The following is a 17,013-nucleotide window of genomic DNA, read 5'->3' as shown; positions in this document are numbered from 1 at the left end:
CGACGCCCCAGCCATGCCCCGCCGCTCTCACTGACGTCGCGGGGCTGGCCGCAGACACTGCTAGTTCACCCGTGGTGATGGACTGGTGTTGGGGCGAGGGACGCCTTCAGGACGAGACCTTTCCCCGATTCAGAGAACCCTGGGGATAGTAGTAAGGAGACCTAGTGCCAAAGAAGCAGGTTCAAGTTGACTGGGTCTGAGAAGGGGGCTCCAAGTCCAGCACATGCCCCTAGCGACCGTGCCTCACCCAGCGTCCCCACCCCACGTCCTTTGCCCCCAAGAGGCTGGAGAGGGGGAGAGCACGGCCCCCTACGCGCTTAGCAGCGTGCTGTTCCCACTGCTCGCTCGCGGTGCGCAAGGTCCAGCTGCCTTCGCGGACGGGTGAGGCGGCGGTAACCCCTAGTCCCCAACCCTCGGCCCCTGCGCCCCGGGCCCGGCGGCGCAGTGCCGAGAGCGCCGCCACGTTCCCAGTCGCGCGCGCACGCCGGGCCCACCAAACTTGCAGTACTTTCTCCCAGCCCCCACCCGCTGTCACCCTCCCTCCATCCTTGCGCCCTGGCCCCGCTAGCCCGACAGAGGTTGCCATAACAACGGACAGGAATGCTCCAACGTATACAAAGCCGGCGGAGCGGGGCGGGCACGCAGCCCCCGGCCCGGCCCCGCGCCCTGTGCAGCCGCGCGGGGCTAGGACGCGCGCCGCGGCTCCCCGGCCGCCCACCCCGCGCGCAGCGCGTACTCACAATGAGCGGGATGGTGCGGTCCTCTCGGAGCTGCTCTGGCCTCCCGCCGGCCCTCTTTGCGCCCCGGCCGCCGGAGGATGCTGCGTGAGCTCGGTTGTCCTGCCATAAGTAGTAGAAAGTGCCCAGGATCCAGGCTACGGTCAGAATGGCGATGGCATTGGCGCGGATCTTCCTCATGGTGGGCGGGCGGACGCCCCGAGTAGGGGCCCGGGCCGGCGTGCTCTCGGGGCCGGGGCGGGGGGCACTCTCAGCCTCAGCTGTTTGTTTTCGCTCGCGCGGGGCTGCTCAGTTCTGCAGAGCAGAAAAAGGAGAGAGGTGGGGGGTGGGGGGGGGTGATAGAGAGAGACAGGAGCGCGGAGCGATCCTCACGGTCCTAATGCCCTTCAGCCCCAGGCGCGCGCCTCCCCCGGGCGCCCATTCATTCGCTCGCAGAACCCGCCCCGCGCTCCAGCCCAGGCGGGTTGCCGGGCGGCTGCGCCCCTGGAGAGGAGCGCAGCGGATGCGAAGCGGCGCGGGAGGAAGGCCCGACGAGGCAGACGCCCGCGGCGGAATGGCGACGGGCCAGAGCCAGTCTCGACTCCAATTGCTCCGCGGCCGAGCTCCCGGCGCCTGCCCCCGCGCGGCCCGGGTCTATCCCGCCTACCTCCACCCACTCCCGGACCGAGTGGCCCTGAGTCACCGGCTGGAGATGCGCGACCCCGGCCGGGGCCCGCGCCGCGGAGCTGCAGTTATGGGCTGCGCTCTGAACAGGGTTTTAAGGTGTGTTCGGCGAGTCCTTGGGAAGGGGCAGCTGGGTGCGAGGAGAGTCTGGAGTTTGCACCGGGATCCTCCACAGCCTAGGATGCCGAGCCGCTAGAGGGCCCGCCCCGAAGAGGGATTGGAAGCTGGTGCACTTGACATTCGAAGAGAGCGAAGGGGAAGAGACGCGGCTTCGCAGCCAGTGAAAGGAGATTGTGCGTACAACCACCTCACCTCTTCCGTTGGCCTGGGGCTCCCACCGTTCACGATGCTTCCCTCCACCCCGCCTCGTCCGCTGGACAATTCTGGGGTATCGTCACCACCGTTTCATCAGGAAGAAGAGAGGAGGCCAGAGAGGCTGGAAGATTCGCCCGAGGCCACACGACTAATTAGTGGCAGAGCCCAGTGTAGAAACCACCTCTCCGTCTGACGCTTTAAACAAAGTTCAGAACACGGTGCTGAGAGACACGGACACAGAAACCAGTGAGATTCTGCCCCGGTTCTATGTGAGCTACTCTCACTCCGAGCAGAAAAGTAGGTGGGCTAAGTTAGTTCTAGGAGACCAGCGCAGGATCAGGCAGGAAACAGACACTCAGGGAATAGATATTAAATTAACTAACCAAGCAGAGGTCACAGAGGAAGAAATACTGTACCGCAAGCCAGTCTTAAGGAAAGGCTTCTCAAAGAAAGTGGATAAATTCTTAGAATAAAGTCTTAAGAAGCAGGAAAGGGGAGGACAGCCTGAGCAAAGGTCCAGAGGATGAAAGTACTTGATGTTTTCAAGGAAGAGAGGTACCTGGCAGTGCTGGGGCCCCAGGATCTGGAAAGTTCTTGCTGGGAGCTGAGGTTAGCCAGGCTGAGGGAGTCTGGACCCTGGAGGCCCTTGCATGTGAGAGGCAGGGTTGTCAAGGAGTTTGCGTCCTGCTGGTGGTCTTGGACACTGGCTGGTCTGAAAGACCACCTGGGGTCCTGGCCACTAAATGAAGCTGCCTCGGGAATCAGGCGGATGGTGAGGTCACAGCTCATGCTTTCCCCTACCACCTCCATCAGCACCCCTCCTTCCCTGTTTCTCCAGCAGCAGGACTGAAATGTGCATGTAGTAGACGCGCCATACATTTCCATTGGAGTGAAGTCAGTTGAAGGAAGAAAACCTGAGTGAGTTTTCTGGCTGCAGAAAAGTCATCGTTAGAACGGCAATATCCTTTCCTCACTCTGAAGTCTCACCACGAGGACAAATCCAAAAATGACCCTACCAAGAATGTGACCCTAAGAAGGATCATGTGCATAAAAGGATCTCACCAAGAGCTCTGTAAGCGTAGCAGGGAATCTGAGGCAGGAGGAGATGGTAACAGGAGCAATAGGAGAAGGTGTGGGGGATACCTGCCAGCCTTGCTCTCCTTGCCTGGAGAGTTTAATTAGACTGCAGCAGGGACCAGGATTCATTTCCACAGACCAAGAAAACCACTATCCAGCCACTCTCTGTTTTCTGCAGGAATCGTGGGGCAGATCCAGGGTTGATGTTCTCTCTGGACCTCGCTCCTTAGGAATCAGGCCCCACAGGCATCTCCAGACAATGAGAAAATGTAAGGGAACTGCCATCCTGGTGTCCCCACCTCCATATAGGCTCTCAGGTCAGCCAGATGGGAAGACTCAGAGAATGGCCCTCTGTTGCTATAGGCTGCTCCCTTCATCAGCCTGGTCTTTGCATGTCTAATTGTCTTCGGTCATGAAGAACCGGATGAGAGGGTGTGGAATCCAAAGACATCCCATCAGCACCCCTCAGCATGGGGGATGAAGCTGGATCAGGCCAAACCGAAATCAGGCTGATGGGTTTCTGATGGATCCAGCAGGAGGGCTCCATGAGGAGAGGGAGGGAAGACGGATGTGGAATTTGGCAGAATTTCTGCAAATCTCACCCCTTATTCCCCAGGGCTCAGTGGGGAGGATGTTATACATCTGCCCCAAATTGTCACTGCCTGGTAACTCTGTCCCAAAGAGAAACTTCCCTACTCCAGTTCAGTTTAGTTGCTCAGTCATGTCCGACTCTTTGCAACCCTATGGACTGCAGCATGCCAGGCCTCCCTGTCCATTACCAACTCCCGGAGTTTGCTCAAACTCATGCCCATTGAGTTGGTGATGCCATCCAACCATCTCATCCTCTGTCGTCCCCTTCTCCTCCCGCCTTCAATCTTTCCCAGGATCAGGGTCTTTTCAAATGAGTCAGCTTTTCTCATCAGGTGACCACAGTATTGGAGTTTCAGCTTCAGCATCAGTCCTTCCAAACACTCAGGACTGATCTTTAGGATGGACTGGTTGGATCTGCTTGCAGTCCAAGGGGCTCTCAAGAGTCTTCTCCAACACCACAGTTCAAAAGCATCAATTCTTCGGCACTCAGCTTTCTTTATAGTCCAACTCTCACATCCATACATGACTACTGGAAAAACTATAGCCTTACCTAGAGGGACCTTTGTTGGCAAAGTAAAGTCTCTGCTTTTAATATGCTGTCTAGGTTGGTCCCCACTCACTCCTCACCAAAAAAGAAAAAACAAACAAACAAAAACCATAGGAGCGTAGCCTCTCTGGGGGGTGTTAGGCTTCACAGGCAGCCCCTCTTTAAAAATAAGCACAAGAAAAAAAAAATAAGCACAAGAAACTTCCCTTGGGGGTGGGGGGTGGAGCTAAGGGGGCAAGTGATTATCACGTTCATTTGACCGCCAGAAATTTGATATAGACAGAGGCTAAGTGATGAGTTGTTAGTCACAGGCACACTGGAAGAGTTGGGAACTCACAGCTGCCACCGTGGCTACAGAACATGGTCATCCTTCCAGATTCTAATCCCAAATAGATGCAGAGCTGAGGCTCAGCCCTCCCTGAGATGGATTTCAGTGTTCAGAGCTGACTGTGAGCATTGTTCCCGCTCTGGGCCTAGCTGGGAATGACTCCGGCAGAACTGTAGAAGCAAAGCAACACCTAAGAGACTTAGTGGTGCCTAACATCAGTGAACTTTGAAACCAACAACGATGATAATAATAGCTACAGTTTGTTGAGTTCCTAGCAGGTGCCAGCTGCCGGGCCGGGATCTCACAGACATCTCTAAAGCCCCTGAAACCTGCAGGTGGCTCAGGGAAGCTCTCAAATGCAGAGAGTCACACAACAGGTGGGCGGAGGGGCTGGGTTCAGTCCCATTTTCCATACCAGTGTCTCGGCACTAGTGTCCGGCTTCTGAGGCCACTGGGGAGTCTGCAGGTGGTCAAAAGTTCTGTGTGCAGGGACCTCACTTCCCGCTCTGGGCCTCCATTTACTTTTCTGGAAAAGAAGGAATGTAGAGAGATGACCTCCAGGTCTTCCATTCTGGACTCAAGCTGTGCCATTTTGGACTTGCAGTTCCTTGGGCATTGTCTCTCATGTGACATCCCTCTTGGACCCTGTCCCCTTCTCTTTAAAAGTGCTGAAGCCAGTACTCACGTAAGCTGGGCAAAGTGCTGCATGGTCCTGGCATTCCAAGAGGTCCCAGGGAACTGTGTACCCCTGTGAGTTTGACGCGTGGATTTGGGGGGTGGGTAACAGAGGGCAGAAAGAATATAGGTCAGTGTGAGACCCTAGCTCTGGAGTTAGAATTCGAGTGCTGGTCCCGTCACATGTGAGAGTGATTTGGGCAAATTCTTACTCCCTCTCTTAGCCATGGTTTCCTCAACTGGAAAGTGGGGCAGTGACAGCCCTTAACATGTAGCATTGTTGGGAAAGGTAGGATGAGATGAAGCAAGTAACACCCAGTGCTTGGTAACCACTGGTCCTCTGAAGGCCCATCTCACAGGCCCTGCTGCTGGCTGCCAGGGTGAGGGGAGTCTGGAAGGGCCTGCCAGGCACAGGCAGGGGACTGCTCACCAGGGCTGCAAAGAACAGATCCCAGGCAGGCCTCTTCAAGGCCCGACAAGGATGACTGTCCTGCCCCATGGGTACATGGCTGCCTCTTCCAGGTCCTCTGCTCCGCATGCTGGGTGGAGGGGAGGGGAGAGGCAGAGTGGGGCCCCAGCCTCTGCAGGTGTCCATTCTTGCCAGCACAGCTATTACCCTAGAGACTCTGGGTCACCTCAGAAGCCTCTTGCCCTACCTGCAGCTGCAGCAGGGGCCCAGGAGGTGGGTGTATCAGGAAACTGACTAGACTCCCACGTCTGCTCTAAGCAGGAAAGAGGAGGCAGGGAAGGTGAACAGAAGGCATGCTACCGTGAAACAGGCACTGTGCCGATACATGACCTCAGAATGCTCTCGATGACCCTGTGAGGAAGGCTCGAAGCTCTCCATCTCACAGGTGGAGAGACTGAGGCCGGTAGAAGTCACCCAGCCATCAGGCAGCACAGACACTATCCACTGCCCGCTGTCCCCAGTTAACGTACCAGCTTGTCTGAAGAAAGGTTATTTATCAAGTTAGGTGTCTACAAGCCATTATAGATCAAGGAGGAGACTTGGCTCTTTGAAGGAACTAGAAGTGTTTTTTTTTTTAATTATTTTTATTTTTTTAGTTTGGGCTGCACTGGGCCTTCCCTTCTCCACATGGGCTTTCTCTAATTGCAGGGAGCAGGGACCACTCTCTAGTTTCAGTGCGTGGGCTTCTCATTGCGATGGCCCCTCTTGTTGTGGAGGGTGGGCTCTAGGTGCGCCGGCTTCAGTACTTGCAGCTCATGGGCCTAGATGCTCTGCAGCATGTAGACTCTTTCTGGATCAAGGATCAAACCCTGCTTTGATAGGTGGTCTCTCAACCACTGGACCACCAAGGAAGTTCTCAAAGAGCTCTTTATCGGTCATCATTCTATTTGACTGGAGAAGGAAATGGCAACCCACTCCAGTATTCTTGCCTGGAGAATTCCATGGACAGGGGAGCCTGGTGGGCTTCAGTCCATGGGGTCGCAAAGAGTCGGACACGACTGAGCATAAAGTACATTCTAGTTGACTGAGAACATGGCTTTTTATATCAGTTTCTGCCACTGGAGTGAAAGCTCCCTGAGGGCAGGAGTTCTTGTATGTTTTGTTCACTTGTCTCCCCAGTCGTTGGTGTACATTGCATGCTTGTTGAATATTTGTTTGTGGAAGAAAGAGGGGAAGAAGATGGGGAGGAGGCTACTCGGCACTTTTCTGTTAAATCGAGGGCCTGAGAGATGGTGAAGGAGAAATGGTGTGATCCACCTGGGTCGGTGTGGGCTGGTGTAGTGAGTAACCCAGGTTCCTCACAGGGCTTCTGCAGCAGCAGCTGTCTGCCCCCCAACCACAGGGCCAGGCACTAAGCCCCACTGCCCCAGATGACGGAGTGAGAAAATCCTCTATGGTCCCACCAGAAGTCAGGGGAGAAATGACCTTGATTTTGGTGAAGAACTGCAGGAACTACAAACATTATTACTGATCATGAGATGACCCAGCTGCTACATTTGGGAATAATAAGATTGCAGAGTCTGAGGGCTAATTAGAAAGTGTCAAAGGCTTTTTCTTAACAGCAAGGAATTCCTTCAAAGGAGAAATGCATAAATAAAGCCAGCTGGTCAGCAGGATTGGTCCCAGAGGCAAAGCCCTTTGCAAGCCCTCCGTGACCTCCACATCTCACTGCCTGTCTCCTTTGCCCTGTCCCCTCCTCCTCAGCCTCTGTGGAGCTGAGTGGCACAGGTCCTCAGAGCGGACCAGATGGCCCCAAACGTCAGGCCACTGCCTGTTACATGCCTATCTCTTGCCTTTGAATGAGAGTTCCTCTGAGCAGGGCCTGGCAGTCTTCTTTTGTGTATTTCCAGTGTCTAGCACAGAGTTGGGCATGGTGGCAGCTCTCACTCAGTATCTGTGCAATGAGTAAATGAATGAATAAATATCTAGGGTGGCAGGCTGCTGCTATTCCCCATTCTGTCCTATTAAAATGTCACCTAGACCACTCAAATAGTAAACGAATGCCTGTTTGCCCATTAGGGTGGTATTTCCAGTCTTTCTGTTTTTTTCAATTTAAAAATGGTATTTATTTATTTGGCTGTGCCAGGTCTTTAGTTGTGGCACATGCGAATTCTTAGTTGCAACATGTGGGATCTAGTTTCCCGACTGGGGATCGAACCCAGGCCTCCTGCATTGCGAGTGTGGAGTCTTTTTAGCCACTGGATCACCAGTGAAGTCCCTTCCCTTTCCTTCTTGAACACCTACCATGCCAAGCACTTCTAGGTTCCAGGAATACAAACATGAACAAAAGCTGATTCCAGCTCCTGAGGAGCCCCGTCAGCGATAATAGGGCAATAGGCACAAATGGTCACCACGTGGTATAATAGACTCTATACAAGCACAAAGGGGCCTTCATCATATGGAAGAAGTCATCTGAGAGCTGAGTCTTTTAAAGGATAAGCAGGTGGGGAAGATAGTGGTCAGTCGTTTAGTGTGTATGGGGGAGTGGGTGGTGATGGTAACCAGGTTAGAGAGACAGATGGGCCAGCTAATAGGTGTCTTGTGTGCTTTTGTAAGTAGTTTGGGCTTATTCTGGAAAGCCATGAAGAACCACCCAAGATTTCGTAATAGGGAATGACATGATCAGTTATTAGTTTTAGTGACGAGGCTGAAGATCAGTGGCAGGGGATCACAATGACATTGCAATAGTCCAAGCAAGCAATGGATGGGGCCTGGATTAGGGCAGAAACACTGGAGCAGAACAGAAGGAAGGTAGACTCAAAGGGTTTGGTGGCCAGTTAGAGGTGGAGGTGAGAGAAACGATTTGAGGATAACATGTCCATTTCTTGCATAGGAGACAAGTGCTTTGGTTTAAGGTAACCACTGACTGAAATGGAGAACACAGGAGGAGGAGCAGATTTAGGAGACATGTTCTACTGAACTTGAGTTCTCTGTTGAGTTCCACTCAGGAAGGGAGTTTTAAATCCAGATCTAGTGCTCAGGAGAAGAGCGGAAGAGGTCAATTAGGCAGAGAAAACTATAACACCACCGGGGCAAAAACATAACTGGGAGGCTGCCTGTGTACCCAGCACCTAGGAGATGGCATGGGGGAGATGGCATGTGCACCAGAAATCAGGACCTATGGATCCCTTGTGTGAAGACAAAGAGACAGAATTAGCTTTTCCCCATGTCGGATGCCCTGTTTCAAGGCCCTGGACCCAGGTTCTTAGAAATACTCATCTTTTTGTCAAGGACCTCATCATTTGGTACATGTTAGGACGGACCTAGGTCTGGAACAAAATTCCAGACCACCTAGGTCTGGAACAAAATTTGGCTCAAAAACAGGTCAGTGATAAGACCAGAGAGCATCTGAATTGAAAAGAGACCTTAGTCCTGCATTTCCTTCCATCTAATGGTGCCTATAATTGAAACCTCCATTTTCCTTGAGAACTGGGAAGTGGAAATTAAGGGAATGTTCCCAGGATTGGTATATATTTTGAAGCTTTCAGCAGGCTGAAAATACCCGTCGATATATTTTGAAGTGTAATTTCCACTCCCTTAGCAGCCAAAATAATTGAACAGGAAGAAAAAGCTGTTAATGCAGGAGGCATATGACATCAGATCCACATTGCCTGGAAATTTACCATTTCAAAGCAATTGAGGGTTTTTACAGCCAATGTTTATAGTCATACATGTCCCCGCTCACTGAAGCCACCCTCTGAAGCCATCAAAGGGCCCATCAATCTGGCTTGGACACTGAAATTGTTCACAGTATCTGGAGCTGATGTCAAAGCAGAGAGAATTTTTTTAACTTATGATGTTATTTTGTCAGTACATAAATCTTGGTGTTCCGGCCTGGTAGGTGGTTATAAACCGTTGGAGCTGCCAGTACTCATGGAGCCAGTGGGGGCAGGGCTCCATGATGGCCTGGCCAGGCCCAGCTTCCTCTCTCACTTGGCATCCCTGACCCCGGGTTCCTGCACAGATGGTCCTCTTACTCTAGTCTGAAGTGATTTTTGCCTCCTGCCCAACCAAAAATGCCTGCCTCTGCCTCCAGCCCAGCGACAGTGGATCCGAGGGGTGCAGCTTCTTCAGCAGAGCAGGGGGTCATGCCACGTCTCACAGTCTCTGCTGGGCTTGGCAGGAAAGACAGACAATAGACTTTACAGGCGTTCATCTTCTGTCTTCTGCCAGTGCCTCTGCTTGTGTGTGTGTGTGTGTGTGTGTGTGTGTGTGTGTGTGTGCACACATCCTATTTTTCAGGTCTTCGACTTCAGATCTTTCCTAGAATTACTGAATTACTATATTTGCCTCCAAAGGAAATTTCTAAACCCACGTCCAATCATTTGTCTTTCTTTCCATTTCATCACGTATTTCCAAAGGCCCTTACCTACAGACAGAGCATCTAGTATGTTCTTGGACACTTGGAATGATTAGGAGGCGAGGAGCTGGGGTTTTAGTCCTAGTTTGCCATAAGCCAGCTTGGTGACCCTGGAAAAGTCACTTACCTGAACTTCTTTCTCATGTTTAAAACGAGGGGTTTCGTACAATAAGACTCAGCAGGTCCTTTCTAGTGCTAGAATCTTATTATTCTGTTTACTTATTTTAATTTTTTAAAACCATTCTGTGCCCCAGCAAGAATTATTGGCAATGAACTGAGATGCAATTTTCTTTATTATCACTGGGTCCCCTGGCACATATTACATGTATACATAGGCATCCGAACAATTGCAGATGTTCCATTGCCTGAAGAATCTGAAATTTTCCAGGATATAGAGATATAAAAAGGAGATATTGGAAGAATGTGCAAGAGATTGTTACATCCAGGGATACCTCTGAGGAGGGGACCTTGAGGTGAACGGGAGCGGGAGATTTCACCGTATATTCATTGTTTTATACCTTTGGGATGTTTTGCCACACGCATTCATCACCTCTTCAGCGTAGAACTTTTTTTTTAGCAAGAGTTTTCCTTTCTCTTTCTTCTACCACAGGCCCTTCTGCAGCTCAGCTCCTGGCCAGGGAGGAGGAGCCCCTGGTGGGGCTGGCGTCAGCCTCTGGAAGCTGCCCCTCAGCCCAAGCCCTCGCTGGCCAACAGCCCAGCTCCCCCGGCGCCTGGAGGGGGTCTGTGGACACACAGTGCTGCCGGCTGCCCTTGCTGGTGGCGCCCCGGCTGGGCTGTCAGAGCTGGTACAGGACCTCCATTCAAGGGCCAGCCCTGATGACTCCAGCAGCCAGACAGAGGCAGAGGGACCTACGAATTCAGCAGAGAGGGAAGTGCATCCAGCCTTCAATCCTCCAGATCTGGCCATTCCCTTTCAAAGACAGACGGCCTTTTGTGGTATAGTGTTTTCTGCTGCTAATACAACATGAAGACAGAAACATGAAAGAAAAAGAACAAAAGGGCCAGAGATGAGTTGCGAGAAAGGGTCTCTAAGGCGCCACCTTCTCCCCACACTGCCCGCCTCTGCTGGGCAGAGCTGGGCTGTGGTCCACGTCCCTGGCTTCCCACCCCGGCACCCCAGCTCCTCCCCATGGCACCCACCCGGCCTTCCTCTTCCACCTCCTTTTCTGTCACCTTCAGTGGGGGCTGGGCCGTCCACCCCTCCTGTCCATCTCCTCCCCCTCCTCTTCCGGCTTGCCTACTGCACTGCCACTCTGCCCAGGAACAGCTGCCACGGCTAAGGTCCGTTTCCCAAGATGAAGGCTGCTACCTGCCCCGCCACGTGGGATTGCTCAAGGTAGGTTCTTCCAAGCCTGCCTTCTTTCTTTCCAGGGTCAGTAAAGCCCGGGTGAGGGCAGGAGGACAATTGAGACGCGGAGACAGACAAGGAGCAGCAGATGGAGACGCACTCGGGGAGACGGACAGAAACAGACTCCAAGAGATGAGAAGATACAGGGCGTGAGGAAAAGTAGCCTCGGGGAAAGAAAAGGCAGAGAGGGAAAACCAACAAAAGTGTAATAAATATGAAAACCAGAAAGGCCTGAAGAGAAACCATCCAGAGAGCGAGGGAGTGAGGTCAGAAGGGAGAAGCAGGAGGGGCGGGGGTGGAGGCAGAGGAATGGCGCAACAGAAATCTCTCAGGAAGGGTCACTCACCTCCCAGAGCTGTCGGGCTTGTTGGCTGCAGCGAGCCGAATCTATTTAAAAACACACCAGGCATTTTGCCTCATTCTGTTTCCCTGCCCAGAAAGAGCTGGAGCCAGAGGCTCAGGGAACCATTCCAGCCTTAGGACCCTGCATGGGCCACAGGGCTGAAGACCCGCTTGCCCCTTCTGGGAATCACCAGCCTTCGCTTGCACATGCGAGTTGCAGGGCCGCTCAATGCGCAGCATCCTGATGGCAGTCCTGAAGGTTACCGGTGTCATCTCCTTTCCACTGGGAAAGACTCGACCACGTCCTTCATTCTGTCTTCAAGCTGGTTGGAAAGCAGATGCTGCTCAAATGTGACAGCTGCTCTAAAGGGATGCTCCAAGAGAGCTCCCTGACCCGTGGGAATATACTTAATGATGACTGGAGAGGCCTTGGGTGGATTGGATTACAGCAAGACAAAGCAGAGAATGTGAAAGGACATCAAGGATAAAATGGCCCTAGGGAAACCATATGGGACTTGAATGGGAAAAACCTGTGCATCTTTTGGGAAGCTCTGACCTGGAGATGATCTGATCCTCATCTACCTGGCACAGAGGGGTACAAAATTAGAAGTGGCTAGGAGTAGTGGCCAAGGAAAGCCATCCATGCAGCCTTTGTTTTCTCCCCAGCTGAGAGGGTGGGTCTGACCGGTTCTTCCGTCCCTGGCTCTTGAGCCCATATATTGTGTAAAATACTTTTCAAGGCTGAATATAAGTCCTCTGTTCTGCATGAGATTTACATTCTTGAGGAACTTAGTGTACAAATCACACCAAATTGTGCTTGCCAGAGGAGTTGGCTTTTCAAAATAAATTTGAGGTCAGCCCTATGTTTACAAAGAAGGATGGCTTTTGAAGGTGAATAATCATCCTGGTTCATGGGTGTAACTTTAGAATTTTAAACGTTGATTTGGGTGGTCGTGGCAGTTGGAGGAAGATGGGGTGAGGGGGACTGCCTAGAGATCCATCTACAGTTTCCTGTTAGGTTGCAGTGAAACATTACTTTAAAACAAACCCAAAACCTAAGCAGATAAGTGTGTTGCAGGAGCTACTGCTGAAGAAATAAGGCATTTTAAAAAAATTTTATTACAGAAAATTTTAAATATATATTAACAGAAGTAGAAAGCCTAATGTAAAAAAACCCAGCCTAGACACTTATCAACTCATGGCCAATCCTATGAGAAACATGGACTTTGGAGCCAGATGACAGATCCAGAGTATGAACTTTGTATAGTGTAAGACAAATAGGGTTAGTTCTACTGAGGCTGCAGGACCCAGATTTCTACACAAATGCCCTAGACTAGAGCCTAGAGACGAGAGCTTAGAGTATGAGGAGAAGGGCAGAGAAATTCTTACTTAGCAAAGAAGAAACCTAAGACTTAAAAAGAAACCCACACACATTCACATTCCATTTCTGCTCCTCTCTGAAGGATGCACAACGCACAAGTAATAGTAACAGTGGTTACTGTCAGGAAGGGAAAGGACTGGGGAGGAGCTTCCTTTTTCATTATACATTTAAAAACAAATTTTGTCCTATGTGCACTTATTATTTCTTTTTAAAAGTAACTTGTTAAAAACAAACATGATGAAGCTTCGCAGTACCCAGTTCCCCTGGGAGTGACAAAGAAAAAACTGCCTGGACTCAGACCACCAAATGTCATCACATTTTGACCTGGATTTGCTGTGTTACAGTAATCTGCTCAGCTACCTGAATGCACAACCTCCCAACCCCAAACTGTACATCATTGGGATGTATGTTTTATGTAATACAAAAAAACTCCAGCCCTTCATGATTACATGAATTAGTCGCTATGTTTGACCCCAGGGACTATAGCCCGCCAGGCTCCTCTCTGTTCATGGGATTTCCCAGGCAGGAATACTGGAGTGGGTTGACATTTCCTTCTCCAGGGAATCTCCTCAGCTTAGGGATCGAATCCATATGCATGTCTCCTGCATTGATAGGTGGATTTTTTACCACTGAGCCACCAGGGAAGCCCCCTAATGACATGGGTGTATATATATACATTCGTCAAAATTCACCGAGCTGTACCTGTAAGATTTGTATGATGCTTTATTGTATTTTCACTATATTGCACTCCAATAAAGTATTATTAACAGCAGAAGAAATTTCAGCCCTTGTGTACAAATAAACCAAAGAATCACCATTTGGGGGTTTATTGGGTTGGTGGTTCAGAGAAAACAGTTGTTTTGAGAAAACAACATGATGTGGACTTTCTGCAAAAACTTGCTCTTTGGAAGCTACCACGAGAGCATGTGCTTTTGGTTAAGCATTCCACGGCTGAAACGCAACTCGATGCTAAAATGCCGAGAGGATGAGGCAAAATCTTGGCCAAGGTCAAGCTCTGCTGATGGTTTGAGAGGGGGATGGCAGCCAACTCTCTGCACTTGTATAACATTTAAAAAAGAAAAACTAACCCCAAGTCATCTTCTGTTCCTTTTCGGAGCCAACTTTAGTCTTGCTCATGGTATCCAAGAACTCAGAGGAAGCCATATGGGCTACAGCTCAGGCTGACCAAACCTCCAGGGCCAAACATACAGATCTTGATTAGAAAGGAACTGAGCCAACCGACTGGGGCTCCAGTTGGCGCTATGAGATACAACGAAGTGAAGTGAGAGTCGCTCAGTCATGTCCGACTCTCTGCAGCCCCACGCACTGTCCATGGAATTCTCCAGGCCAGAACACTGGAGTGGGTAGCCTATCCCTTCTCCAGTGGATCTTCTGACCCAGAATCAAACCAGGGTCTCCCGCATTGCAGGCAGATTCTTTACCAACTGAGCTATCAGGGAAGCCCGAGATATAACAAAAGATGTCTACATTTTAGGAGAGGGGAGAGATATATATACTTTAGCCTCCTTTTTGGCAATCTGGTCGTTGATCCAGAACAACAACAAAATGACCTCAATATGGTAGAAAAAGGAGGAGTCATGTCTACATCGAAGTGATTATTGTGAAAAGAGCTTCAAGTTTAGCATACTTGGTACAAAGAAATTTATGCAACACAGAGCCAATACACCATAACCTCTTTGGGACTGAAACTAAGGACAATGATGGACTGGAATATGTATCTTTTGCCAGGTCACAGAGAATGGATACACAGAGGAGAAAATGTCTCTTGGTAGCTTATAAAATACAATCTTTACATTTTGCATGTGTCTGTCTCGCTGGTGGCCAGAAAGGTAAGCAGGACAAAGGCCCACGCGGGTCAGGGTTATAGAAAGGCAGGCCCTAGAGACTTCTCAAGTCTCCCTGGCAGTTAATTATGTCTTAGGATGCACTGATGGAGAACAATGTGTTAACACAGTGGACCCCTCAAATTTTCTTAGGTAGTCCTGACAGCATAAAAAAAGAGAATATTAACTTACTAATTTAATGTTTTCCTTTCCAAGTGCCCAGTTCTATTCAATTCTCTCTCTATCGCACAGCCTCAACATCTCCGATCTTTAAATGAGAAACCTTCTTTTTTTCCTCCCCAACATCCTCCCATTTACAACACTTGGCAAAGATGCCTCATTTCTACTCCATGCTGATTTCTTATTAACCCTTATGGCACTGGCAATGTAGGTTAAGATAAAGATTTCTCTTCTTTACTGTCAAATAGTGAACTGAATAGAAATGTGAGTTCCCTAAGGCCACACACAGTACATCTCTGGTGAGAAGAGTGTTTTGACCCCAGGTGGAGCTCCAGATGGAGGGAGCGGGCTTGGCCCTAGTCAACAGGGCTGGGAGGACACTCTGTGGCATCCTGCCTTCCTCACCCCGCTTCCCTTCATGCACAGCCTCCATTCCTAGGGCTGGGGTGGGATGAGAATGTGAAACAAAGCAGAAGGTACACAGCACCCACGGGAAAGTGCCACATAAAACAACAGTGGGATGTATTACAGAATGCTATGCTAGTAGGCCCCTTACGGCACATCTAATTCAAACTCCTAGTTTTATAGGTACAGAAAGGAATCCAAAAAAGTTAAGCGATTGGTCCAAAGATACACAGCTGATGGCCAGAACCAGACACTATCACCAAGGCCTCTTGATCCTCCAATACACTATACAATTGAGTTTGAAGTGAAGTGAAAGTCGCTCAGTCGTGTCCGACTCTTTGCGACCCCATGGACTGTATAGTCCATGGAATTCTCCAGGCCAGAATACTTGAGTGGGTAGCCTTTCCCTTCTCCAGGGGATCTTCCCAACCCAGGGATTGAACCCAGGTCTCCCCCATTGCAGGCGGATTCTTTACCAGCTGAGCCACAAGAAGCAAAATGTAAAGGTAAGTCCATGGACTATGCTCCCATCCTCCCCCACCAACCAAATAAATGTACCTTCTTTAAAACTGCCCATGTCTCAATCTCTTATTTCTTTTCACCCCCACCAGCTCAAATTTTGGATTCTTTTCCAGGACTTTATTAATAGATACCCTGGTGGTCTGAGCAGTCAGAATCCCAACTCTGCCCCAGCTTGTTGCAGCCTGAAAAGGGATATCTTTGGGAAGAAGATGTAGAGTGTAAGTAGCCTCTACAACTCGGGAATATCTGGACCACACATCACGTTGATAATAATGCTGACTGTAAACTCAGCAACTCTTGAAGCTTATGCTGGCAGAAAGGCAACAGGCTACCCATCAGGCAAGAGAGAAAAATTCAAGAATTAAAAGCAAATAAGGAAATTGCAAGGAGGGCAAATGCCTTGAGTTCAGTCTGGAGGATATGAGATTAACTATCTCCACTCAGTCAGACAGTGACCTTCTAAGGCAGCAAGTACCACTGCCTTAGAGGAGGGAACACCCAGAAAGTGTGAACTAGGACTTCCAACATTCCCTCTTCCCATGCACAAGAAGTCAGCTCCTGCTTATTTCTCACGGGATTGTCCATTTGGTCCAGTACCCACAGTGACTGGGGTGTGCCAACAACCAGAGCTGGCTACAGACAAGGCTAGTGAGGAGGAAACAATGGTCTAATGTACTTCCCACCTTCCCAAATAACATGTTGCTAGTTAAGCAAGGAGGAGAAGGCAATGGCACCCCATGCCGGTACTCTTGCCTGGAAAATCCCATGGACGGAGGAGCTTGGTGGGCTGCAGTCCATGGGGTTGCGAAGAGTCAGACACAACTGAGCAACTTAACTTTCACTTTTCACTTTCAAGCATTGGAGAAGGAAATGGCAACCCACTCCAGTGTTCTTGCCTGGAGAATCCCAGTGATGGAGGAGCCTGCTAGGCTGCCATCTATGGGGTCGCACAGAGTCGGGCACGACTGAAGTGACTTAGCAGCAGCAGCAGCAGTTAAGCAAGGACCTTGGTGCCACAGGCAAAAGCATCTCCCTGGTAGAGGGGGTGGAACAGGTACTTTTGAACAAGTGGAACAATCTTTTGGCTGCATTTCAGCCCAGCTCCATCACCTGATGCAAAACTGCCCCAGGACTGGGGACAGATGGAAGGTATTTGGCTCCAGCATGAGGTGACACCTTGGGGAATACCTAAAAAGAATAACTCAGTT

General features: G+C 50.4%; 1 protein-coding gene and 1 long non-coding RNA gene across 4 annotated transcripts in view; one reads left to right on the top strand and one right to left on the bottom strand.

The window, feature by feature from the left end:
- GALNT16 (polypeptide N-acetylgalactosaminyltransferase 16) overlaps positions 1-4,285 on the bottom strand; it is a 101,977-nt gene extending 97,692 nt beyond the window's left edge. The window contains exons 1-2 of one of the 3 annotated variants that reach the window (XM_081513536.1): positions 3,934-4,285; positions 741-1,031 (exon numbers count right to left, since the gene is read on the bottom strand). In XM_081513536.1, coding sequence (XP_081369662.1) covers positions 741-917 — 177 coding nt within the window. In that variant the 5' untranslated portion in view covers positions 918-1,031; positions 3,934-4,285. Of the gene's footprint in view, positions 1-740; positions 1,032-1,383; positions 1,517-1,712; positions 1,937-3,933 lie in introns of those variants that run through there. The other 2 variants (XM_081513535.1, XM_081513537.1) reach the window with 2 other exon arrangements.
- Positions 613-15,853, top strand: LOC145514775 (uncharacterized). The gene is made up of 5 exons (XR_014060450.1): positions 613-879; positions 10,373-10,719; positions 11,155-11,397; positions 14,604-14,704; positions 15,747-15,853. It is a non-coding gene; the product is annotated as an uncharacterized LOC145514775 (long non-coding RNA).
- The last annotated feature ends 1,160 nt before the right edge of the window (positions 15,854-17,013 follow it).

This window comes from Giraffa tippelskirchi, chromosome 7 (assembly GCF_054371585.1).
Source record: "Giraffa tippelskirchi isolate mGirTip1 chromosome 7, T2T-mGirTip1v1.2.pri, whole genome shotgun sequence".
Lineage (NCBI taxonomy): Eukaryota > Metazoa > Chordata > Mammalia > Artiodactyla > Giraffidae > Giraffa > Giraffa tippelskirchi.
This window is presented reverse-complemented; position numbering and strand designations above follow the sequence as displayed.